The 26,513-nt window shown below is 39.7% G+C and overlaps 2 protein-coding genes and 1 long non-coding RNA gene across 3 annotated transcripts; 2 read left to right on the plus strand and 1 right to left on the minus strand.

The window, feature by feature from the left end:
• Positions 1-1,685: 1,685 nt before the first annotated feature.
• Positions 1,686-20,167, plus strand: LOC144637838 (mucolipin-3-like). Its single transcript, XM_078496917.1, has 12 exons — positions 1,686-2,288; positions 4,451-4,609; positions 7,091-7,244; positions 8,195-8,282; positions 9,011-9,101; positions 9,383-9,485; positions 10,413-10,528; positions 11,620-11,769; positions 12,705-12,806; positions 16,465-16,587; positions 17,306-17,512; positions 19,656-20,167. Exons 1-12 carry the CDS (start codon positions 1,968-1,970, stop codon positions 19,785-19,787), a joined length of 1,746 nt encoding a protein of 581 aa, XP_078353043.1. The 5' UTR covers positions 1,686-1,967; the 3' UTR covers positions 19,788-20,167.
• LOC144637844 (uncharacterized) lies at positions 15,959-26,439 on the minus strand. The gene is made up of 2 exons (XR_013567810.1): positions 25,431-26,439; positions 15,959-15,997 (listed from the first exon to the last, which is right to left on the minus strand). It is a non-coding gene; the product is annotated as an uncharacterized LOC144637844 (long non-coding RNA).
• On the plus strand, positions 22,133-25,438 carry LOC144637842 (DNA polymerase epsilon subunit 4-like). Its single transcript, XM_078496930.1, has 4 exons — positions 22,133-22,394; positions 23,296-23,380; positions 23,472-23,513; positions 25,002-25,438. The coding sequence occupies exons 1-4, from the start codon at positions 22,206-22,208 to the stop codon at positions 25,013-25,015; spliced, it is 330 nt and encodes a 109-aa protein (XP_078353056.1). The 5' UTR covers positions 22,133-22,205; the 3' UTR covers positions 25,016-25,438.
• Positions 26,440-26,513: the final 74 nt, after the last annotated feature.

A 26,513-nucleotide genomic window follows, 5' to 3' on the forward strand; every position in this document is an offset into this window, starting at 1 on the left:
CAGCCTATTTTGCCTCCACTACACAACAAACAAGCACACAGCTATAGGACAAATAAGTTTATTTAGGAGGGCGGCCTGACACGAACCAACCCAACCACGAGCCCAGGAGCCCAGGCCGTGTTGTATCCCGTGCCGGCAAAATAGTTGTTTCAGCCTTCTTCGCAAGCTCATTCGTCAGAAACATCATTATTTGTCACACATTTTACATGCAATCTAGAATTCTACTGTTTTTCTTTTTTAAATAACAACCAGTTTAGCGTGGTGGCATTGTTTCCATGGTTCCACCGCTTGTTTTTGCCTCTTTTTTTTGCCCCGCGTCAACAAAAACGCTCATTATGAAATTGCGGTATTTTCCGAATTTTTTGTGTGATAATGCGGTGTTCAGCAACCCCCAATTGAATGTTCTCCTCTGAATAGATTCACATCTCCCATGTTTTCACGGTCTTGTTTACATTTTCGTGGCGAAAATACATCTGTTAAATACGTGAGATTATTTTTAAGAACACTTTTGACGAAGGGTTAAGGTAAATAACCTGCTGAGATCGACGCGTGCCGGTAATTAACGAACTGCGGGCATTTCGGCTTATAGCACGCGTGCATTAATTGAAAACAAATTAGCCAAGTCAATCAAACTGCTCTCAACATCTTTACGGCTTTTTTTTAGCTCAGTTGGTAGAATGCAGAGTGCAGCGTGCCGCTATCGCAGAGGTCATGGGTTCGAATTCCGTAAGGGTTGAAAAGGCACAGGATTTACAGGGGTTCTTTGCAGAATATTATATTTAGCCCTTTCCCCCGAAAAAGACCCTAAATTAGACGCAGAAAATGTGCGGTGCCAAAGGGTATGCAAATAGGGTATGGTTTGTGCACTCTGGTCCGCAATTAGGTATAATGAAAGAAACCATATTTGAAATTGTTAATATTATTCATCCGGCCCTGAGAAGTGCGATTTAAAAATTTCGGCAATTTGTATCCAGTGGTAAATGTTAACACAAACCAAAGCAGTTCCTGAGTATTAAAGGGTCTAAAAAAGGTACCAATTTTGGAGTCCGGTCGAACAGGGTGGGGAATTCAGGAAGCGTGCCGTACACCCCCACCCAAAGTTCGCGAGAGTACCCCTCCCCCGTGGAAAAGATCCCTCCAGCAATAAGCCCTCCAGAGTATAAGCCCATCTCCCGATTATAAAGCCCAAACTTTCATGTGCTTTTGTTTTGCATTTAATGTCATGGGGGGGTCCTTTTTTTTTGGGGGTTGGGGGAACGCCAAATTGTTCGCAAAAAAAACAAACAAAAATATGGACATTTCAGAGAATTTTGATTGCACGTTAGATGTATGTTTTAGTATTTTAAACATGCGGTTCTGTTATTTGTTTCAGACGCTATACTATAAAGTCCCTTCATGGGAAATTTTCTCTTGGAAAACTCCCTTCCAAAGCCCTACCACCAACTTCCCTGAAAAAGCCTTTTTAAAAAGAATAAGCGTAGGATGTATTATCGGAATTTAAAGTTGCCTCAAACCTTGGAAATTACTCTAAAATTCTAAACGAAAGCCAAGGTCCCTCCTAAGGCAACAAGTCCTCTCCCCACATACCCCTCCCCACATACCCCTCCCCACTAGCTGCAAGGAAATTGCTAAGAGCGCAATGACCTGTGGGATTTTCCAGGTTGTGCCTTTACGCCAGGGTGACTTGCACTCGACTAACTCGGGACTAACTATGACATTATTTTCCATCGAAAATAACTCTATAAAGACTGAAAAGTGCTAAAGGAAAGTCCATTGCCTCGAAAGCCTGCTGTTGTTTCGAAGAGATCGCTTGTTTGTCGCCGAAACTGAATATGTTCTAACAAGTTCAGTTCAAAACATAACATCCTGTCGAACAGTTGCGTTTGAAGCCAAGGTCACAAGACAAGATGAGTCGGAAATCGTCGAATTGAACAAAAGTGTTTCTCTACGGTCAGCTATTGTCAATCATGAGCGCTCGAATTCTTTTACCGGCAGTTTCTTCAAGATCTGCTCGACATTTTGCTCGTTCGTTCAACGGATCGTCCCAGAGCAATAATTTTAGCGGCTACGAAGAATACACAGAGCCACTTCTACGCGATAACTCAGTACATTATGAATCGATTTACGATTCAACGGAGTTCTCTGGAAGCCAAAGAAATCGCATCGAAGTCATGAGAAAACGGCTGAAATCTCATTTTATGACACCGTATCAAAAGTACAAGCATCGCGGACGAAAACCCTGGAAACTTTTGCTTCAACTTCTCAAGTTGATTATGGTTACTGTCCAGGTAAGAGGTTTCTCAATATTTTGTTTGTATATCAAAGATGAGATTATGGTCGATAAGATTATCAGTTTTTCCCAACACACTTTATTAAGCAGCTTAAACTTACAGTATGAAAGGCTGCCAAGGAAAAAATTTCATTGAATTTATTCATGGTTTCTATATATGATTTCAATTCAATGGTATTAAAATTGTTGAGAAATTATTTACAGCCAACTTCTCGAACTCCGCCCTTTCTGTCTGATTGCGTGAATGTTTACAAAGGTGTTGCAAAGCTCACAGAAATTCTGAAGATATTGGGAAATAGTTCATGATGTGAAACTATTCCTGATGGAAAATGAAATAGGCATGAAAGGGAAGTTTAGTGGGGAAATTTCTCTTATTTCCAGAGTATCAGTTGTCTTTTTGTATTTCCTAATCATTTTTTGTGTAAAGCTGATTTTCTTGATGTATGTAACATTGTAGAGCCTGAGAAAGGTATGGGTCGCACTTGGAAAAGTTTTGCCAGAATTTGTTTATTTGCGGTGAAAATCTGTCATCAGGGCGCTTTGCGTAGTGCGACCCTAGGTTTTCCAGTTGGCAAAAACTTTGCAAATCGGCAAAAACATCAAAGAGGCCGTAGTGCTTGGGTGGGGCAGGCAGATTTTCGAAAACTCGAGCTAAACAATAGGAATCACAGCGGTAACTGTCAACGCTTGTCAGTGAAACATAAAACACGTTCGATATGAACAAGCACGGCAATATTCAGTCCGCGGCTCCGCGCTCTTTATGAAGGGACTTGCTTGTTATTATAATTATTCGCAATTTCAAGGGTGTTTTCGGCAATAGCGTCGAATACCCACAATACATATTTTTTTGTATTCCAGCCGAGCACTTCACGGGCGAGTTCTCTACAAGGAAACACTGCAGCGAGCGCTATGCAGTCTTGGCAGGCAGTTAAAACCGTCATTTCATTCGTTTGCCCATTCCCCATACATCAAACGTGCAAAAAAACAACAAACAAACTGGTGCTGGTTCCGTTAAGCTGAATAATAAGAAGGAGAATCACCGTATTTATGATCACTGCTTCACCGTTCCTATTGCGATATGTCTTCTAAAATCACAGGTTGACATGTGTTTTTTTTTCTAACTTCTATGACAGTTGCCTCTCACAAGTGCGACCCTGCTTAGTTTGACAAAAGTTTTCCTTCCGGTTTTGTTTCAAATTCGGAGCCGGCAAAGATGAAAACTTTTCCTAAGTGCGACCCATACCAAAGGCATATCGAATGGACATTTTCTTTTCCTGGAAAAAAAAAATCATATGTCTAGACATTTTTTTTGTTGTTGTTGACATTAAAATGTACAGCTGTCAACATTTGACGATGAACAGCCAAACTGGATGAATGCAATACATGTCTGTGTGTTTGTTCAATTTGGTCTGGTACAAGGTAGTACAGATTTCAAAGAAGAAAGATTTTCCAGTTTGCCCTTTTGGGCAAATTGGAATCATAACAGCCTAACAGCCTTTCTTATTTGCCTTACATTGTCTACCAGTGACCAGTTAAAAGGTCTGTAAATGTTGTGTAATAGGGGTAGAGGGTTTTGTGGTGAGTAAGGAGATTTGATGACTGTTACCTGTCCAAATAATGGACAGAATCTTTGACCCCATCAAGACATATAAAATCTACAGCTATGGTAAACAGAGCTATATTATTATTTGAAAGATGCAACATTCGTAAACATGTTGCAATCAAATTTGAAGTTACACTAGCAGAGGGTGGTAAAGAGTATTTTCATAACCCATGATTGGCCCATTTTATTTCCTGAGAAATGGCTATTTTTTCCTCGTGAATCATGATTTCCAACTGTGAACGGTGATTCAAATAGCTGTGAACTGTGAACGGTGATTAGTAGCTGTGAACGGTGATTTTCTGAAACACTGTCTTCTACTTTCCATGAAGCGTGAAGTGCCAATTTTGTATTTTTTGAGCTCATATACCACGGCCTGTAAACCAAACAAAACTCAGGAATTGCAATATACCATGACTAGTTTTATGAAAAGAATTAAGACAATGCCCCCAATGCCCCCTGTAGTTGTTCATTGTCTTTAATCTCATGAATCTGTCTATATCATACAGAGAAACTCACTATTCGCATTACTGATGAATTCATTTTGTTTTAATTTGCAGATTTTTCTGTTTGCATCGGAACTTTTCTCCGTCGTGAACTTTTTAGATGATAGCGGGCAAGCATTCAATTATCTGTTTCTTCGTAATCCCAATGACTCAGATTATTCCATTTACACAAAGAACCAGTTTTACTTACAAGTGCAACATTCCGTTGAGCAGGTTAGTCAAGAAAATGCTTTTCCTGTAAAATGTTGAGAGGGGAGGGGAGATTATAGATCTTTTTATTTTAGTCAACTGTTTTGAAAATAGGGATTCTGCTGTACACAATACAGTGCTTTTACAGGAGAAATATGGTGAAATGTAATTGCATAATTACTTTGTAACAATTGTTATAATAAAGTTGACAATCTAACAGCATTCTGATTGATTTAAACAGCGTGCTTTGTGAGAGTATGTGGGAGGCGACTCCGAGTCGAACAGCCCGGGTTCGAGGCCTGGCCGGGGCGCTGCATTGTGTTCTTGGGCAAGACATTTTACTCTCACAGTGCCTCTCTCCACCCAGGTGTATATAAATGGGTACCGGCGAATTTACTGCTAGGGGGTAACCCTGCGATGGACTAGCATCCCATCCAGGGGGGAGGAGCAATACTCCTAGTCGCTTAATGCTACGGAAACCGGGATAAGCTCCGGCTGTATGGGCCTCATGGCTCGGAGACAGACTTTACCTTATGAGAGTATAAAGCACGCTGCTTACGAGTACTTTCGCCATCTTTAGTTTTACCGTTTGCGCGCGCGTGCAGCTTGTGGATCAATGATAAGACCTCAAGTAGTGCTTAACGTGCAGATAAAAAGACTTTTGACGCCGTCGCATATGATCCGTCACGCCATTCTGCGTGCACATCCTGAAATTAAATGAATAGCTTGATGCAAAACTATGCTAAGTGACTTTTAAGATGAAAAATCGTTTTTTCCTTCAAACGCGCCTGAATTTTTGCTCAAACGTGCCAGAATTTTTGCGTGTGGTCTTCGATTAAATAGAAAATCGTTGTCCTTTTGTTGGGGGGGGGGGGGGGGAATTTATTCGCTCGCTCAAAAACGGGATCTGGAAATGAATTTCTTATACTACTTTGTGACGTAAGCTTACGGTTGAATTATTTTGGCGTGAAACTACGCGTGACTACGGAGAGAAACTGGGGAAAAGCGAAAACATATTATGGATTAACCTTTAGCAGCCTAAATTTGCTGACTGAAAACGAAACATTGAACATTTGGCGAGTGCATTTGTGGTTAGAAGCTGGCGAGAGGAAAGGGCAACGGCGTAAGTCGTTTTTGTTTAAGGATTTCTCGTTCATTTTGCTATATATTTTTCACTTCTTTTCACTGTTCAGTCGCTCAAGTTTGTCGATCGGTCAAGTTCAATGTTCATATAACATTCGTGACACTTAACCCTAACCTTAACACTAGCTGACCCTAACTTTACTTTACTGTAACTGCTAAGTTTAATCCTCTTTCTCTCTTTGCCGCGTGTTATTGTTTTAAAGTGACCATAGTTCTAGTTTTTCTCGAAGACAAGGTGCAAACCAGAAATTTTAATTCGAGGACAATGTTTTTCCATTAAATTGAAGACCACATGCAAAAATTCGGGCACGTTTGAAGGAAAAAACGATTTTTCATCCTAAAAGTCACTTAGCATAGTTTTGCATCAAGCTATTCAAATCTTGTTTAAATCCAATTTCTCTGAAGTTTTAAGTAAAACTTTATTATAAAACAAATAAAAAAGCCTTGACCGTGCTTTGTTCTGTTATAAAGCAATTCAAGGAAGTGACGATAGCACTCAAGAAGTAGGGAGAAACACTCGCCTATTGCTCGTGTTTCACCCTACACTTCTTTCGTGCTCTCGTCACTTCCTTGCGTGCTTTATAACGGAACAAAGCACAGCCAAGGCTTTTTTATTTGTTTATTAAAATTGCAGGGCACGGATCTAGATCCAAACTACCAGCTGGCCAAAGAAATTAAGATAGTCAATAATAATTGATGGCAAGACTCAAGCTTGTGATTATTGATTGGTCATCGATTGGCCAATAACAATTGAACAATTAACTAATTACCATCAATTGTTATTGATTAATTGATTGGATTTCCAATGATCAATTGCCATCAACTGATCACCCTGGAATATAAAGAGCCTTAATATTATGCTTCAAGATGAGCTGAATAATCCAAATAACTTACCGGTATTACAGAAATTATATAGTGGGATGGTGGTGGGGGGGGGGGGGGGGGGCACTAGACACTAGAACCGTAAGCCTATAACAGATCAGGTTTAGCTATATTTTGTAACACTGTTCTAGACTAGGTACCAGGCTTCCCTACCCTTTCCCTTACTTATGGTGAACCATACCACAGATCAACTTCCAATAAATAATAGCCATTCTAGACCATTTACTCTTCTATTTCTATACTGCATCCCAGACTCGGCTGCTTGAAAACCATACCTTTCACAACAGCACATACCTATATGGCCCTTACATGGCAGTACACTCCCTGGGGGATGGGACCTCTGCTTAAAATAGTGGTGAAAATGGTGCATACAGAAATATGTACATGTATTTACCATTGCACTTCAACTTAAAAGAATGTGAAATTGTGAACTCTTCATGGCATGCACATCTAATTCCGAGGTTATGTTTTTCTCTCCAGTACTATCATATCCAAGACATTGCTGTTGGAACGTTTGGATATCTTGAATCCGAAGATGGCATTAAACCAATGAATATGTGCGTATATGAATACACTAACAGTTCAGTTGAGCCTGAAGATGAGTCTTATGTTCTCTCACGGCAGACAAGCTATTGTATCCTTTCAATGTTGCTGTGTTTTGACTTGATGGGCTCAAAAATGACTATTCCCATTTATTGCGATTTTCAGTGAAAATGCAAACTCTGAAATTCAATCCTCGACCAACAGTTTATACTTTTTGCTGCCGTCAATCATCTGATTGGACCTCGCGGGAAACAGAAGTTTGAACACTTCAACCAGGTCAAAAGGTCACATCTCTTGATTGTGATTGGCAGATTTCGATACAGTTTGTTTGTTTCTGTTTGTCATGGTTTGTTGGCAGTTGTCATAATTATGATTGACGGCAGCGAAAAACGCAATCGTTACCGGTAGTTGGATTTTGAATTTCAGAGTTCGCATTTCGCTGAAAACCGTAATAGTAAAATTCCACTACAGTTGAACCCCGGTTACTCGAACTCTGAAGGGGAAACAAAAGTTCAACACATGCCGGTTTTGAAATGGCAGAAAGATTGGATATAGAAGACTTCTTCAGAGAAATTAATCCTGATCAGTGTCTCTATGCATATGCAGGTTCACTTGAATCACTTCTAGTGTAAAGTTTTGTCCCTACTCAGTGTTCACGATGAGCGAGTGCAAGAGTTTGTGTTACAGTCTGCTTAACATCGATCAAATGTTTGATGACCAATCATGCCACGTTTTATACCTACATGTAATTAGACCATGTTTCAGCCACACATGCATGTTCACGCTTAGATGCAAGCGTTGGTAATTTGTTACTTTTGAAGTGTTGCTACTGTATGTTTGGAATTTACTAATAACCATGAAATTGTATCACTACTTTTGAAGAACCACTTTTTTCAGGGGGTCATTTCTTTTGGAGCTTAACCGTACTAATTAAAAATAGCAGAGATTTATTTTGTGCTGATATTTTTGTGTTACAAGTAAAAGCTGTAAATAAGATTTTTTTGCAACATTTTGTGACTTTTCCTTTACCCATGAGTGTAGCTTGTCGGCATTTACACGAAACAAGTGAATCTGACAAAAACATCACTGCCTTTATTAAAAGAAACAAGCTGCCAGAAACATTTGAAAGGTAAATAAAATTAATAGTAATAACTGACAAGTTAACTATTGGGGCATGCCATCCATGGAAGAAGCAAAAATCCAACATGATTCATTCTACTTACACAATAGAGTGTTTCTGCTGATGAACTATCGGCTGATAGTTGCCCTGCAGAGATTTGAAAAATATCAGCTCGAGAAGCTTCGAGGGCTTATATGGTAGTTCTTAGAACATAAAATTTTCAAGGGAGAACTATCAGACCGATAGTTCCGAGACAAAAACACTCTATTGTTTTTATTGTTCACCTCTAAATTCTCTTCTGCACACCCATCCAAAAAACAAGTGTCTTGAATTATTTATTACTTTTTAGCATAAAAGACTTAAAATAATTGAAAGCCGAGATCACAAATGAAACAAAACCAGACAAGAAACCCACTAAATGCAATGGGGTTTTTCTGTCGGTTGGCCCGTTTGTTTACAAAAAGTTTTCATGGACGAGTACTATCCATCCAGGCATTTTTCTCAGTCAGGCACTATGGGCTGATAGTTCCCTCTGCGGATGAACACTATCACATCACATGATCAATTTTAACCAATCAGAATCTGTGAAAATTTAGTGGTGAACTATAAAGAATGATAGTAAGATAATAGTAAGGAACTAGATAGTGTGAGTATGTGCATAATCAAAGTTATTGGAAAATGCAAGCCTCTGACTGAAATCCTAGAATAATTTAATTTATTGAAATGTTCTTTTTCAGTATCATTAGTATAATGCTCATGGCTGAAGTGCGTTCTCTTCATGTGCGGCAACCCCCAAGAAAACCAGCATGTTACATGTTCAATGTTACCGTGAGTATATTAACCAACAAAATTTGTGTTTAACCATTTAAAATCTATGTTACTATGTTCTAAATATGAGAGGATTGATGGATCAATTGATTACATGAGTGAGTGAGCGAGCAAACGTGTGAGTGAGTGAGTGAGTGAGTGATTTATTGACCAAATGATTGATTGATTGCTCGAATTTTAAAGGTATCTGCTCTTAAATATCTGATTGAACCACCTCAACTTGTTGGCCTGAAAGAAGGAGTGGTTTGGTATGGTTGATGTATTCTCTTTTTATGCACCAGATACAATTTGATAACAGTAATCATGATGGGAAGGTGCCAGTCACTTTGAATGCCGATGGAAATGTTATGGACTGTGCTGGTAATTCAACTGACAATAAAGAAGGTAAATACGGTAACTTATGATAGCAAAAAAATTCGAATGGGGCCTTTTGTTTTCTTGATTTTTTGTTAGTTTTTATTATTCGAGAGGAGTGGTTCAACTTCTGTCTTCGACGGATAAGCAGACTGGCTGTTGAAAGCTCATAATTTTAAACATCTTTACCAGAGAACGCTTTTTACCCTTTTTACAATGAATCCTGGTATTGGATCTTCAATATTTTTAAATATATTTAATTCACCACTCTCAAATGAGGCCTTTAGGGCCAATGTGAAACAAATATTGTAAATGGACATAACATGGTTAAAAATCTCAACTGGCAGGAGGCAGACCAGTTCTCTTTTTACAATTGCACCCGAGGAGTTGAACTCGGGACTACCGAGAACAACACCAGCTAGTGGTCAGAACGGGACTTGAACCTGTGACCTCCAGATTTCAAGTCCGGTGCTCTAACCACTCAGCCACGCTGCCTCTCTTAGCCTTCCATATGAAAGGGGAGCGATGCTTGTTATCAAAGCATCTAACATATAACACCACAATGCAACAACCCTTACAGTCCACCTGGACCTTTTGATTAGGAGTATAGTGCACTGATCATAAGACACCCCTCATCTCCAAGTTTTTAGGCAGCCTGGAAAATTTACTGAAACTGGAGTTAATTGCCAACTGAATGAGTCTGAAGATGTAATAACCAGATTTGGTAGGGCCAGGGGAACTGGTAAACAAGTTAGAGAACAACACAATTTGGCAATGTACTTAGCAGCCCCCACCCCACCGATGTAAAACTTTCCATCCCTACCCGCACCCCCACTTAAACTTACACTCTACCATCCCAGATAACAGACTATGCTTGTAAGAAAACTTTTTGTCCACGATATTAAAATATGATTTTTTCTTATTGCTGACAACACAATAATTCTTGTCTTATTGCAGATTACCAAGCGTCCAAAACTACTCGTGTTATTGTTGACATTCTGACAATACTGTTCTGTCTGCTATCAGTGAGCCTGTGTTTACGTTCGATCTTTCGGCAACTACGGCTTGTAAAGGTACAAAAACTATGATCAGTTACAATACTTTTCCAATCTCAACTGAAATTGTGCAGCACAATAATTCGTGGCTGTAGATGTTGTGCTGCATCTCTCACAGTGCCCCCCCCTAACACTATACTCTCACAGTGTGTTCCCCCCCCACCCCCCGGGAGGGTACTTACCGGTATGTATGTTAGTGACATGGAGGAGCGCAGACCAGTGTTGGGTTTGAAATTTTTTGATTAGGGACAATTTTGGGGTAGAAGTTTTCTGATGGATTTTTTTTGATAAAAAGATATTGCAAGGACTTTCTTGGGGGTTGATAAAAATCATACCGTACGGTTCTTGATTTTATGTTTATGGTTTCATTGACAAGTTTTAATAATGCAAATCACGTGATAGGCATGCTAAAATGCTTTAAAAAATTAATGGTCCTTTTTGAGGTGGCTTTTTTAGTCTTTTGGGGGTTGAAAAACTTGGCTTTATTTGCACTCTTTGCCACTGATATACCTGAGTACCCCCCTACAATCCCAGGGGGGGTACTCCGGCTTGTAAATGACGGGGATGATCGAATGATTTTTTTGGGTTTGAAATTTTCAATTCCGGGATTTTTTTGGGTTGGAAAATTTAGCAAGTACTTTTTGGGGTGACTTGACTTCAATAGGATTTTTGGGAGTATGAAAAAACGAACTAAAGTGCCTTGGCGCAACCTTGGCGTATTTATGGTACGTGAATAAACAAACACGAGCGTTCGATTTTTTATGGTTTTCTGTGTTATATTATTGCCCCTCCTGGCAATTTAGTGGTAATTTGACAAGGGATTTTTGGGGGGGTTATTTTTGGTCCAGGGATTTTTTGGGGTAATGTCGGAAGACTTAGGGATTTTTTGGGGTCCTGAGTTTTGCCTTCATTCGATCATCCCCGTCATTTACAAGCCGGAGTACCACCCTGGGCCTGCAATAGTGCCTTCTCTCCACCAAGAAGTAATAAATGATTTGCTTAGCTTGAGAAAACATATGCCTCTCTTACACATCAACGTTAATTATTAAATGGTGCTGCATTGATACAATATTAAATGAGCCTTATGGAAAATTCTGTTATTTTTTCAGGCAACTCGACGTTTTTTCTCTCAAGAACTCAGTGACCATCTGTCTCCTTGGGATTGTTTGGACCTAATGAACCTGTGGTTTATTTTGATTGTCATCAGTGACAGCTGTGCCATCATTGGTTCTTTGATGAAGATTTTGATCGACATAAGTGTAATTGAGCTTTATCCACGATTCTTAAACTCGTAAATAATTCATCAAGTTAAAACATAGTTAAACTCATCACCAATAGATGAGTGTGGGGATGGTGCCTGAGTCTATGTGGGAGCCGCCAGCAAGTGCGAAAGGTAACCTATGACAACTCTGTGAGTGGCAACCACCAGGCAGCGTCCCAGTGAGAGAGTAAACTCAGTGGAAGGCAAAACTTAATACTTACTGATACTAACCTAATGATGGGAAAGGGAGGGTGGGATTGAAAAGGTGAATCAGTGGTCCTTGCTCGAAAGGCAACGCGAGTAAAATGGCTTGACCTCCACGGGAGAGCTGTAAATTAACTGAAGCCCTGATAAAACCCCGAGACTGCCCCAAGTTTAGGAGGGCAACTGCTGACCTGTGAATATTATCTCGAGTTAAACCTTGCCTAAATTTCTGTTAGCCTCATATAATCATAACTGCCCAGGAAGGAGGTTTGGATACCCGATCTTAATTAGCATAGATTTTTATGAATTTATTTCTGCACTTCATAGTTTTTGTTACAATTGAGAAGATATATCAAACACTCGGGACAGTGTTTCATTGGCAATCCTTACACCTCGAATTTTGTCAAAAATACTCCGCTGTGCATCGTATTTTCAACTCTCTTAACTGTTTGGATGTCCTGATGAAACGCTGTCTCTAGTGTTTGATATATTACTTCTTACGTATACATGTAGTTCTGGATAGAAATCTTTAATTACAGTAAACTCTCTCTAAGCAGACACTATTGAAAGGTGTCTGCTTTTGAGAAATTTGACTGAATTTTGCACCTTAATGTAAGATCTACCATATTCATTAGAATAGCATTAGGGTCACATTTTGTTATTACTATTGTAGGGCTGTAGGCGTTTTGTAATAGGCCTAAATGGGGTTGCTTTCATACATCTTTGTAGGACCAGTCACGGTACACAGTTTGCAGTATGTTCCTTGGTATTGCAGTGTTGCTAACATGGTGTGGGCTGCTAAGATATCTGGGACATTTCAAGAAGTATAACGTAAGTTCAGCTTAAGATAGATGTTTGAAAGTCTCAGTCCTAAAATTTCAGTACTTCCGTCTTTTAAAACACTGACTGGCATGATAAGTAAAGAAGCTGAAAAATGCGCGATATGAGTCAGATTAAGGCTTTTACAACATAACAAACAGAACGACATGAAGATACTGATTGGTCATAAACTAGGGTTTTATCTACAGACTTAAAAGATAGAACCACCTAGTACAGCATTAGAAACAGTACCAAATATAAGTACTGCTCAATAGTTTTTCCCTTGAATGGTCGCACACTAGGGTTTCATCCACAGACAAAAGAAAGAACCACCTTGCACAGCATAATAAACACTACCACATAAGAGTGCCGTTGAATAGCTTTCATTTGGCCCCACACTTATAATAGTAAGGTTTCATCCACAGACTTAAAAATTAGAACCACCTTGTACAGCATAATAAACAGTACCACATGAAACTACAGCTCAATAGCTCTCACTTGAATGATCGCACACTAGGGTTTTATCCACAGACATAGAAGTTAGAACCACCTTGTACAGTATAAGAAACAGTACCAAATAAAATTAACTACTAAATAGTTTTTCCTTTGAATGGCAGCGCACTAGCGTTTCATCCACAGACATAAAAGTTAGAACGACCTTGCACAGCATAACAAACACTACCACATAAGAGTACTGTTGAATAGCTTTCATTTGGTCCCACACTAATAACATTAAGGTTTCATCCACAGAATTAAAAGTTAGAACCACCTTTTACAGCATTAGTCAGGTCGCTTAGGGCAAATTTTTGGAGAAATCGTGACACGGTTGATAAAAGCACCAAACTTTGCAGAATGATTCTTTAAAGACTATTAAATAATTTTATCCGTGGCTCCACCTGAATTTTTTCTTGCAATTTGCAAAATTTGCTAAACATGTTGACCACGCACAATCTCTCAAGCACCGCTACCACGCCATTTTGAATTGATTAAATTAAAGTGGAACAGCAGGAAATATTTCTCTACTCCGTAAGTAATTTGCAGTTTTATGCTTAAATGTTGCAAAAATATATATAAATTAAAGACATTGGTGAAGTTTTTTGCTAAAATTGCAATTTTTAGATGCAGTATTCTAAAATGTTTATTATGGTGATTACAGTAGAACCCGGTAACTCAAACTCGGATAACTCGAAAACCCTGCTAAGTCGAACTGAATTTCGTTTCCCTCGATCAAAATTTGGGTCAAATTTACCCCGATAACTCGAATTTTGGTTCTTGCAACCCGCCACGAATTCCCATTGATTAGAGCAACGAACGGATCAAGTATTTGACAGCCTTTTCCCATTCTTATTATAAGAATTTATGATCGTGATAGAGTTTCTGACGAGATAAGTTTAATTTGCACTGTACTGTATACTGAAGTGCTAAAAAATCAGCAAACTATCAATTATTAACTTGACAAATTAAACATTTAATCGACCCGATAACTCGAAACCCCGCTAACCGGAACTGCTAACTGGAACTGTTTTTCGTTCCCCTTTAGAGGTCGAGTTACCGGGGTTCTACTGTATTTATGCGCTTGTAGTTTGTGGCCGCCGAGGGATGCGGAACATGCTTAAAGAAGCCTTGAAGAAACGAGATTACACAGAGGACGCTCAAATTTTGGCCAAGGCAGCTTCAATAATAAGAAAATACATTTTCAGCCACGAGGCATATAAACTTAATGGTCGATTGTTTCCATAAAATAGTCAAGAAGCGTCGTTACCATCTAACCTCAAAATCATAATATTCTTAATTTTCAATGGAGACGGTTTGAAAAAGCAAGATAAAAAAAAAAATGAAAATCGTGCACCGCCTCTGCCTGTCTACATTGACTTGAACATACATAGATCGAGAAGCAAGCGGATCATCAAGCATTTACACCAGCTGGGAATTTCTATTTCCTATACCAGGGTCACACTAACCGGCGATCTTTCTCCTCCCGCCGCAAAAAAAAAAACGCCTGATCGCAGGTTAGGGTTACACAGCTTGAAGAGTGGACAGCAGAAGCCATGTGCGAGCACTTTGACGAAGATGGAGTTGTATCCTCTGCCTGCCTGCGAAAGGTCTGTTCACTGTTGATGTCTTAGACAACCTTCAAAAAGCTCTTTTTTGTACCGGCATCAGTCTCCTCCAGTTTCCAGCTGAGAACCAACCGGGTAAATGTATACCAACAGCTACGATTCCTCCATCTGTACCTAGAAAGCTCTCTGCCATTTTTCCACGCTATATCTGGTTGTAATACTACATCAATGCAGTTTTAGGGGAAAGGGCAGACTTGGCAGGCATTTAAAGAAGAAACAGAAACAACTGCCTATTCAGCCTCTCTCATCCGTTTGAATCCCTTGATGCCGTCGACTGTGAGCACTTCCGTAAAATTGAACGGCTGGTTATCATTGTTTATGACAGAGAGATTTCGTCCTTGTCCCTTAACCAAACTAGGATTTAACTTTTCTGTCTTAAGAACGTTCATGGAGAAGATGCCACCGACGGAAAATGCTTTGCTTTAACTCACTTTAATAAGGCTCAGCAAAATATCCCTTCACCAGACTTTATTTTAACCGAACATTGCAACGATTTCTACACCTTATCGAGTTTCACTCTCCTTATATTTTCATGTTTTTATGTTTATTTTTGGATCAAGGGGGTGGCTAGCCACCCAATCCAACGCCACTAGATCCACTCCTGTCTAGGATATGAGAGTTAATTTTTTCAAGCCTTAAGCCACCGCATTTTTTACTTTTGTCATTAAAAACGACTGCGTGGAACGCTAGGGTTAGGGAACCTGAAAATCGCGTGGTTTTTTCTTTAATTTACCTTATGGGTTATCAATATCAAGTACTCTGATAAATACTAGTTATGCAACGCTTTCGAGTGGTATACTATGGAATATCCCACGAGTCACTTGTATTTTCTCGGTATACACACGAGCCTTTAGGCGAGTGTGTATACCGAGAAAATACAAGTGACAAGTGGGATATTCCATAGTATACACGAGAAAGTGTTGTGTAACTATTTTATACCATGCCATAGAAAATACGCTTACTAAATTTCGTCGAGAATACAGTCGCAGCGCACTATGGGAAGGTTGGGTTGAATACCGTCGAATATACAACGGCATTCCTGTATTCTGATTGGCTGTATTTTCTATGGCATGGTATAAATGCCTGTACAAAGGGAACATTGAAGAACAGCGTTTATGAATTTATGCAAATTAGATAAAAACGTTCTTCTTTAAATTTCAAGAAAAATATAAAAATTCGGATGGAGCCACGAATAAACTTAAAACAAGTATCGAAAAATGGCTGCATGCAAAAATTGGGGCTTTTATCACAAAATCTAATCGATCGTTTACGAAGGGGCATTGCGGAACAACTTTTATGAATATATGCAAATGAGCTAAAATCGTTCTGGTTTAAATTTCAAGAAAAATAAAATAATTCGGATGGAGCCACGGATAAACTTAAATAAAGTATAGAAAGGAGTCCGCATGCAAAAATTGGTGCTTTTATCACGCAAGTAACGATTATTACGCTAACCGACCTGACTACATAAACAGTTTCATGTGAAAGTAATGCTTGGTAGCTTTGGTATATTTCTTCATTCACCCTAATATCATGTGATTTTGTTACAGATTTTGTTGGTTACTCTGAAAGCCTCAGCACCAAGTGTTCTTCGTTTCTGCTTTTGTGGCTCATTGCTATACTTTGGTTACTTGTTTTGTGGCTGGATTGTCCTTGGACCATATCATGTCAAGGTAAGAGAACATTTGAAGGGCTCTGGTAGCCAGTTGTTGGACTCCTTTTGGTTGTCACGCAAAACTCCTATCTAGCATTGCGTGACCCAAATAACAACTGCGAAGACTAACCTTATATGTGCCTGCCCAAAGGGTATTGTTAGTCTGAACTATGGTTGTTATTTGGCATGAAATTTAAGTATGATTTTTTAACGGGAAGTACGAGACTACAAATACCGTAAATCCTTGAGGGGATTGAGGGGAGGGGGTGGGGGTAATTTTTCAAATCAAGGATAAGGCAGGGGGTGTCTATGTAGAGGAGACCTTTACTCGAGGAATAACAGCACTTTTCTTTCTTCGAAAACTTCAAATTAATAAGACATAGGAAAAATAAGGAATAAAAGTCACTGTATTTGGTAAAATGCGGTCAAAACCCGCAACAGGTCTTAAAGAGTGTGCAGATTTTGCAAGGCTGTGTGCGGATTTTAGAGTTCAGATTTAACAAAAGGGTGTGAAAACTCATATTTTTTTTTAGCTGAAATGTACTAAAGGCTTATAGGAACTGGGCAATACACCTAGCAAATCTACAGCAAACACGACCAAAAGACTTCTGTCAAAGATGCCCTCTACCCACCCACCCCCCAAGTCCCCCACCGCCAACTCTTGCATGACCTCAAAGCTTGGCGCTTGTAATATCAAATATTCATATGTATTGTTTTTGTTTTTTCTATTTCCCTAGTTCCGTGACTTGTGGACAGTGTCAGAATGCATGTTCTCACTAATCAATGGTGATGACATGTTCATGACATTTGCTGAGATGGATCAAAAGAGTTATGCTGTGTGGGTCTTCAGCAAGATTTACCTGTACACATTCATCTCGCTCTTCATTTACGTGGTCCTTAGCTTGTTTATTGGTATCATCAGTGATACTTATGAGAGAATCAAGGTATGAATGGCTAAATAGAGCAGTTTTCACTTGAGTGTCGTAAAACCAAAACCAAAGCAATCACTCTGGCCAATCACAAGGGGCGCAAACAATTCAGTGAACCAATCAAATCTTGAAGCAAATACATGTAACCGGCGTGAAGCGCGGGAAAACGTGCGCTAGCGAGTCACGATTGGTTTTGGTTTTACTTCTGATTGGTTGAGAAAATGGCGCGAGATTTTTAAACCAATCACTAATCGTAGCAATGCAAAACCAATGCAAACGCAAATTACTTTCGATACTCAAGTGAAAACCGCTCTAAGGGCCTGTTTACATGATTCCGACACGACTTTCATTCCGGAACGAGTTCATTCCATCCCCATACATTTCTCTGTATCTGTTTACATGATACCGAGACGAAAGTCAAGTCATTCCGGAATGAGTTCATTCCGGAATAAAAGTTTCGTTCTGGAATGACATTTCACTCTGGTATCATGTTAACACAGAACGAATTTCGTTCCGAGATGAAATCGCAACTCATGAAACCGCATACAGACTCCACAGTTTGAATTCAGAGCGAAAAAACGTAATAGCATTTACTGTTTAGTCCAAAGAAGCAACTCTATGGTCAAATTACTCGTTAAAACTGCAGATACGGCCATTAATGGGCACAAAAACATGTTGCGCGAAACATGCGCAATCTTGTTTTTATCTCGCGCGAAAGCCGCGCACGTGAAAATGCCTTTGGTTGAACCGGTCGACTCTGTCATGTAAATGCAGAACGAACTTCATTCCGGAAAGAGTTTCATTCCGGAATGAGTCATTCCGGAATCATGTAAACAGACCCTAAATAAATTACCTGTGGTGAGGCTCTACTTAAAGGGACTATGTCACACAATTTTAGGCAATTTCGGCACTGACCAACTGGTCATAGAATTAACTGAAATATCACAGTAACGGCTTAAAACTGAAGAACTCAAAAGAAACACAGAAAGGCCAAAAGGGGGCATGGATGGGCAAAATTCGCGAAGATTAAGACAGATTGCGTTCGGGTAGTAAACTTGAAAAACGTCGGCCCGACCTTTTTCAAGTTTATCTCAATTTGCTGGACATTGTCATTTACAATGCTTGAAAATCATCCTTGTTTGTTAAATGGCAGTGATTTTGCCAATAAAAGACTTTTGCTTTCCCTATTTGAAGCTTAGAGCTCTAAAATATGAAAATTAATAAAATTACCTAAAAAACCGTGACATAGCCCCTTTAAGCCCTGACCAAACGGCAACGCAAGTAGATGCAAGTTAAAAACTTTCGTCCACTCGCGTCTCCGTTTGGCCAGAACTTGCGTGCACTTGCGTTACCTTGCGCTCACTTTGGTCGAGATCAAACGTTAGTTATTAACGCAATTTTTTCACCGTTTGGCCAACCATCGCAAATCAACGCATTTTTTACAATTTACTTCAAATACTAAATTGCACCTCGTAGCATAAATGACTTTTTTCAAACTTGCATGCACTTGCAACTAAACTTTCGTGTCCGTTTGGCCACCCAACGCAAGTCTGTATGCAAGTTGAACTTGCGACTACTTGCGTCCACTTGCATTACCGTTAGGCCATTACTTAAGTCCAGTACATAAAATCTCCCTAACCCACTTAGGACTGCCTCCATTTGACTATACGGGAAGGCCCTGCCTAAAAGGGGTACCCTTATATGAAAGGGTATAGATTTAACACGTTGAAGTATTGGAAATTTAGTATTTCAAAGGGCTTTTCAAAATATCTCGAACAGACCAACCGAATTGTTGTTAAGTATTTTAAGGGGCCATTCAAGTGAAAAATTTAGAAAATAGATGCAGTATCCCAACTGCAGGAATGTGAAAGGAGTACCATTGTCTATCAAAGGCATACTACAAGGCTACTTTTTCTATCAAAAATGGTATATAAAAGGGTAAGGGTTTGAACACCGGTGCAGAGCCCCCCGTATAAAATATTTTCCAGTATCCCCTCCGGATTGGGGTGGGGGGGTATCTGGAATAGAAGAAGTCCGATCGCAGATTAAGAAGCTCTGTCACTTAACATGATATTATATACTTTCAAATCGAAGAAGCCTTGAAATTATAATTTCCTTAGGTGGGGAAAGAGAGCTAACATTGTCCCTTCTTTTACAGGACTGGGGCCATCCTCCATGTACAAAACTACAGCGCTTTGTCCACGGTAACAACTGCCAGCGGTGTAACACGGAGTACAGAGATGAATCGCAGGAAAACGAGCTTACCGGAGGAGGCACCGTCGACGAATGAGACTTTGTTTTATCTTCTATGGAAATTTCGTGATTTACGTTGAAGAGAAAGAAATTATCCTAGGGCCGTGTTTCTACTGAAATTTAATTCTTTAAGACATCTTCAAAATATTTTTTATGAGGTAAACTTATTTTTCTCAGGAATGCTGGTTTACCAACTCTATTCGCAGGGTCTCTCTCGGCGTCTGAAGTAAGAGGAGCTACAAGGAAGAAAAAAATTGGGAACGAGCTTGCTCGCTGACAGGGACGTCAATTTTGTTAATGCAAGTTTGAACAGGGAACTTGGAGTCAAACTTGATAAAGCAATTTTACGAATATTTTTCATGATGTAATTTGTACAGAAATTAGGGCGAATAATTAATAAAAATTCGTAAGAGTCAATGGTTTAAAATTAATCCCCCCAAAAGAAATAAGCTCCGCACCCCACTTCCCCAACACCCAAGAAATCTCTCCCCCCCCCCCCTCCTCCGCCCGCACAATGTTTTATCCGATATTACGTTTCTACGTACACTGACCAGTGAGTGGCGGTTTAGAGAATGCCAGTGAGTCGAGTGAGTAATTTAATTTGGGTCGTGACTCCGCGTTCCGTTACCAAAGCGGTTCATACTCCATACTAACCTGCGGAGCAGTAATAACAAACAATACTGCAAGCCCGGGGGGGGGGGGGAGGGCTACTCGGGTATGTTTTGGGTGGACATGTGCAAAGGGGGGGACTACGCGGGTATGTTTTGGGTGGACATGTGTCACCCAGGTCTCCAAAGTAGCACCCCGTTTTACAAAGAATTTGCATCCAAAATGATACCCCGTTCTAGAAAAGTTTTTGTTGCTGATAATTGGAAACTTTCATGCGTTCAAAATATCATACCCCGACCCCGTTCTAGAAATTATCTCTAAAATGGATACCCCGTTCTAGATCGGTAGCCCAAAATCACGACCCCGTTGGGCGGCACATAGCCGTATAGGTATTTTGGGGGAGTACCCCCCCCCCCCCCCCCGCCCTGGCCGATCATACTACGTGAAAAAAGTAGACTTTGTGAGACACCAACACGCCTAGAACCGATAGCGCAGGATTGCAACCGCAGACAGCTGTTTCTTCAGCAGTGCACAGTGTAGCGAATCTAGATGGCGCCAGCTCAAAGAACCAACGCAAATAATTGTTTTGTAAATTGCGTAATAACCCATACACAGGTACACTGAATCAAGTTCCGTACTTTGAACTCACTTCCCCCGAATCACGCGTTGCCACATCACGTGGGACAAGAATCACGCGTTGCCACATCACGGGGGACAAGAAGGACAAAGTGTCACGATGATGGCTCACAAAGCGAAATAACTTAATCTGGATGGGTACAGCCATTCCATACATTTAAGCGCATCGGACACAAACATGCTGAATGAAAGCACATCATATCGGATCTAAAACGACCTACCAAGCATAAAGTGACCTAGACTTCATAGAACTGCAGAAAAGTCGTATTTTTGTGAAAAACTGTTTGCAGTCTAGAAGTGTCTTAGAGTATTCATACTCGCTTGTCCATCGCAGGTTGCCGGTTTCACAACAGATGTGGACAAAGAAAAAATATAAATGAGCAGGAGCCCATTACCTGGAGCGTGCAACTTCCGCCAGTACAGCCAACTCTCTCTAAAACGGACACCGTTGGGACCGGCTCCAACTGTCCGTTTTAGAGAGGTGTCCGTCTTATAGGGGGTTTATTCACAGTAAAATGACTGAAAAACGGCCGGGACGGGACCAACACCAGGTGTCCGTCTTAAAGAGGTGTCCGTTAAGAGAGAGTTGACTGTATTGGTGCGACGGCGTTTTCACAAGCAAAGTTATTTTTTAGCTAAGACTCTCCCGCGAAAATTACTGCTTCCGATGAAGTCAGCCTCTACTTTACGAGGAAATACTAAAATTATATATCACTTGAAATGCTGTCAAAACACTCCGAAAAAGTTTCCTCGCATGTATCCGCTATGTTAACTTCCCAGGTGGACGAGGTACTGTAGTAACGAACCAACAGTCTATTATGAAATCAGGAGCCATAATCCATAATTATGGCTCCTGATGAAATCGAACTGATTGGCGGGAAAATCCTATCTAAAAATAACATTACTTGTGAAAACGCCGTTTCACAGACTCGGTGTGGTAATAAAGAAAACGTTTCTGACTGCCAACGAAGTACAAAGTCTTGTACGGGGAGGCTCCTCACTAGGACCTATCCCACATGTTATCCCTTACCCCTTTATGAATAATTTGATCAAAAGGGGAACCCCTTAGTCTACCTTTCATAGAAAATAGCACCCCTTTCACACATATTCAGTTAGTGGGTTGCACACGAGATAAATTAAAACTGGGCCTGGGACGAGCCCGCAAAGACTGGAGACGAATTTGTTTTTTCCCGCCAATTTCAGATTCAATATGGCGGAAAACATGGCGGACGCCACGGAGATAAGCTCGCAAAATGAAGAGAATTCAGTCGCCCAAGATGAAGATCAGCGTGCAAGACTTACGCAGTTTCCACAAACTCGAGTTCGCAATATGATGAAGATCGATCCAGACCTGCATTTAGCCAATAGAGAGTCGGTATTCCTCTTAACTAGAGCGGCGGTGAGTATAAAGCGCTGAAAATTCTAAGCTAAACTTTGAATATGTCAGTACTTTGCACAGCTAGCAGTTTGGCTTAGCTTTTTAAAGCTAATAGATTTTGAGGTTAATAATAATTTGTTTGAGAGTGGTAAATTTTATTGGCACATGATCAATCACTCTACCATCACACAGTAGGGTTTTCAATACTCACTTGTGATACTTTTCAATCCAGGAGGCCTTCCCAGGGGAGGGGGGGGGTTATTGCTTGTCACAGTTTAATTTAATGTGCCGTTGCTACCTTTTGGACCATGTCCCTTGTCGTAATGTACCCTGGCAGGGCCTCATCTAGTGGGGTAGACCTGTCGGCATTCTTTGATCTTTCAAATATTTCTGAAGGGGTTAGGAAAAAGTTGGCTTTTTTCTGGAGGTGATTAGAAAAATCAGGTTATTTCTGAGAGAGGCATCATGTCAGCACTTTGATCTTTTTTTTTGTCTTAAGGGGGAAATTTTGACTTACCTCATCAATTGGGGGGGGGGGGGGGATGGATATAAAATGGAATGGCCCACAGTTGTATCGAATTTTAGGTGGTTAGGTTTTAGGCTATTGGACTTTTAATGGGACTAGTGTTAGCATACTGGGACTTTTAGGGGATCTGTAAATTTGGCCTTTAATATCACTAAATAATGTAACCCCCTCCCTCCCCCCACCCCTCTGTGTAAACCTTACTGCACCAAGCTCAAAATACTAATTCTCCCACTGAATACCATACATTTCTTTTAATTTTTCTTTTTGAGAATTTGGTGGGACATAAGGACAAAATCCAACTGTTAGAGTTAAATTTAGTAATTTGTGTAAATAAATATATATGTCTTCTTGATGTAGAATGATAATAACAAAACATCATTTTCACCAATGCTGTAGGAGCTATTTGTTGAGCATTTTGCAAAAGAAGCATACAAAAGGACTGTTATAGGAAAGAGAAAAACAATACAGAAAAGAGACTTGGGTGAGTTGTCCCATTTGACGTTTTGGAACTTTCAGATGCATTCAAGAACAGTAAAAAGTAGTAATGTTTTTTTTTGTATAATCTTTTGTAGATACTACTGTTGATGAAAATGAAGAAATGGCATTCCTAGAGGGTAAATAACACATTCATCACTGGCTTACCCTTGGCTTTAATATTCTCTTCGCTATCTGCAGGGATATGTTGGGGGGATATAGGGGAAAATTCAGGACGTCTTTTATTTGTTAGAAGTGTGAAGGATAGGTGTTTTATTAGGATATTAAAGGAATTTATATGTATACAAATATAATAAATTGTGATTAAGGTGAATTGCCTGTTAAGGAAAATGCAAAACAGGATACTTTGCTTTGCAAGAGTATCTTATCTCTGGGAAAATCATAAAGACTGGTCCAGGATCAACCCCAGGGGGAAGCTGGTGATATAAATAATTATACTACACCTTTACCCCTACATTTTTATACTTGCTCTTTATCTTATGGGCCAAGAAGGTTTGGTGAAGGGGGTACTCACTGAAAATCTGTCTGGGGATATGCTCTTTGGATGCTACCTTATTATAGGAAATTAACGCTTCATGAAATTAACACGAATTTCAAAAATTTGCGTTAATTTAAGTCGTGATATTTTTTGTTGAGGTTAATTTCCACGCTGTAATTAAGTGGAGCGTGTTATTCCATGACCTTAATTTTCATTATTTTGACCCCAATTTCGCGATATGGTCCAGATGTTTTTGACTCCTAGGAAAAGGCATTATTTTATCAGGGTGGAAGTCTGCCGGTATCACTGAAACTGTCAAGAACGCTTGAAGGGGTCGATTTCTTCGTTTAACCCTTTACATTTGGGAAAAGTACCACGGACATTGTCTGCGTTTAAGATTATACGCCTAGTGTTGAAGTTAATTTGTTCCTGTTGTCTCAACACATTTTTTCTTCTTTGCGTACGTCGCGATAATTTCCTTCATTTTGAAATGTTACCCCCTCTTTCACGTTAATTTCCTTTATTGGGAAGTCATTTTTCCTTTAATTCGCGTTATATTTAAGTTGCATTAATTTCAAATGCCTTTATTAACACAAGCGTTAATTTCCTTTAATAAGGTAAAAATCTTACCTTGTACTAGGCCTAGGCACAAGAAACATCTCTTTTTTGTACACTCAATAATATTATTCCTGTACTTGAGAACAATCTGTCAGTTAGATTTGAAACTGTTAGGCTAAAATTTGCGAATTAGATACCATTTTTATAAGAACCTAGTTAGCCTAAAATTCAAAAACAGGTTCTTATTTTCTAAAAATGATTAAATGTTTACTTTTGCGAAAATATGATAAGTCAACATTATGGATCGTCTTTGGAGATACGTAACCTAGAAGCCTTATTACCCCAGATGCAATGTTATGCGAATTTTATACAAGAAAAAGGCCAAATACCAAATCTCTATTTAAAAACATTGAAATTTTTTCCTCAATAGTAAAGAACCTATTAAGAACCTAATTAGCCTACATTTGTGATAATAACCCTTTATGTAAGAACCTGTTTAGGCTAATCTGAAAAACAATAGGTGCTTACTCCCAGGTTTTTACTGTATTTGTTTGCTTTTCTGTGCATACAGGTACATTGGACTAAAACGTATGGACGAACTTGATCATCACACAAGACATTTAACAGTGGAATGGGTATTGCCATGTGTGAAATGTCCTAAGAAAGAAAATTAAAATGTGGTGTCTTGTAGAGTGCACCAAAAAAACTGTTGACATCATACGGAGGTTGCAGATGAATAATATGAACTGAATTAACCGTGACAAAAATACTTGTACAGAAGTCTCTGGTATTCCATTAACTACTGTTTGTATTAAAATGTAAAGAACAATATTATCATCAATAATTTCTTCATCAATGTCTTTTTTTTTTGTCCTGGAGCAAGCATATTTATCACGACTTTGTCATTCTGTAGCAGTGATATTTTAGTGTCATTATTTTCTGACGAATATTAGAATAAAGTTTTATTATTAACATCAGAAATCAGCTCTTTTATACATACATGTATGTAGAAGCAAAAATCGACTTCAACTTCAATTGAAAAACAAAACTGATATTTTCTTTCACACCAAAGTATTGCTCGTTTATACAAAGCTCAAGAAAAGTAACACCTAGTCTTGGCCTTTGTAAAAATATATTAATTACCTTTAAGAAATGAAGAAAGGAGTGGGGATACTCGTTGTCTCACTTAGGGGTGTAAGTTACAGATTTTGGTCTCACTTAGGGTGTTAGGACAGAACCCCAGGGGGGTACTCCGGGATCCAAGTGACGGGGATGTGCGAAGGATTTTTTTGGGGTCGAAATTTTCTATTCCGGGATTTTTTTGGGTAGAATTTGGCAGGTATTTTTTTGGGTGACTTGATTTAAATAGGGGATTTTTTGGGGTATTAAAATCAAACTAAAGTGCCTTGGCACGGCCTCGGCAATTAAGGGGTAATTTGACTAGGGATTTTTTTGGGCGTTTTTTTGGTCCAGGGATTTTTTTGGGTAATGTCGGGAGACTTAGGGATTTTTTTGGGTGCTGAGTTTTGCCTCCATTCGATCATCCCCGTCACTTTGGTCCCGGAGTACCCCCCCTGGGGACAGAACTCCAATATTATTAGCTGTCATGGTCTCATTCAGGGTCGCATGTGAAGAAATGAAAAATGCTACCAAGCGGTGTTGGTGGCCTAGTCTAATCTACCAATCAGGCATGAAGAAATGGCATCTATTAGGGGTAAAAAAAAAAGCTTGAGCCATTTAAATTTCCTTAACAATCCCTTTTCCTTTCCAGTGGCATGACAGATCCAGACCTTCAGATAAGAGGGGGGGGGGGATCTCCAGATCCTAGAATAAGGGGGTGCTCGCTCTAAAAGATAATTTTTCCAGGCCCTCCGTAACCTGAAATCATAAGGAAAAAGAACGCCTGATCGCAGGTTAGGCCCTCCGGGGCTTTGTTTTAAAAATAAGGTGAGGCCTGGCCTCTACCCTGGATCTGCCACTGCTTTTTACAGGCATGGCGGAGTCGGGAGGGGGGGCTGGGGGGGCTAGCCCCCCAGAAGAAAAAATAAAGACTTACTAAGAGAAAAGCAAGCCCCCTACTCAA

The sequence above is a fragment of the Oculina patagonica genome, chromosome 14 (assembly GCF_052425735.1).
Source record: "Oculina patagonica isolate OP01 chromosome 14, crgOcupat, whole genome shotgun sequence".
Taxonomy (NCBI): Eukaryota; Metazoa; Cnidaria; class Anthozoa; order Scleractinia; family Oculinidae; genus Oculina; species Oculina patagonica.

Excerpts from the sequence above, each read along its gene's own strand:
- LOC144637838 (XM_078496917.1), top strand. The coding sequence starts at position 1,968 with ATGAGCGCTCGAATTCTTTTACCGGCAGTTTCTTCAAGATCTGCTCGA. Across the intron at positions 4,610-7,090 it reads TGCAACATTCCGTTGAGCAG|TACTATCATATCCAAGACAT; the intron begins GTTAGTCAAGAA and ends TTTTCTCTCCAG. Across the intron at positions 9,102-9,382 it reads GTTACATGTTCAATGTTACC|ATACAATTTGATAACAGTAA; the intron begins GTGAGTATATTA and ends TTTATGCACCAG.
- LOC144637842 (XM_078496930.1), top strand. The coding sequence starts at position 22,206 with ATGGCGGAAAACATGGCGGACGCCACGGAGATAAGCTCGCAAAATGAA. Across the intron at positions 22,395-23,295 it reads TCCTCTTAACTAGAGCGGCG|GAGCTATTTGTTGAGCATTT; the intron begins GTGAGTATAAAG and ends CCAATGCTGTAG. Across the intron at positions 23,381-23,471 it reads AATACAGAAAAGAGACTTGG|ATACTACTGTTGATGAAAAT; the intron begins GTGAGTTGTCCC and ends AATCTTTTGTAG.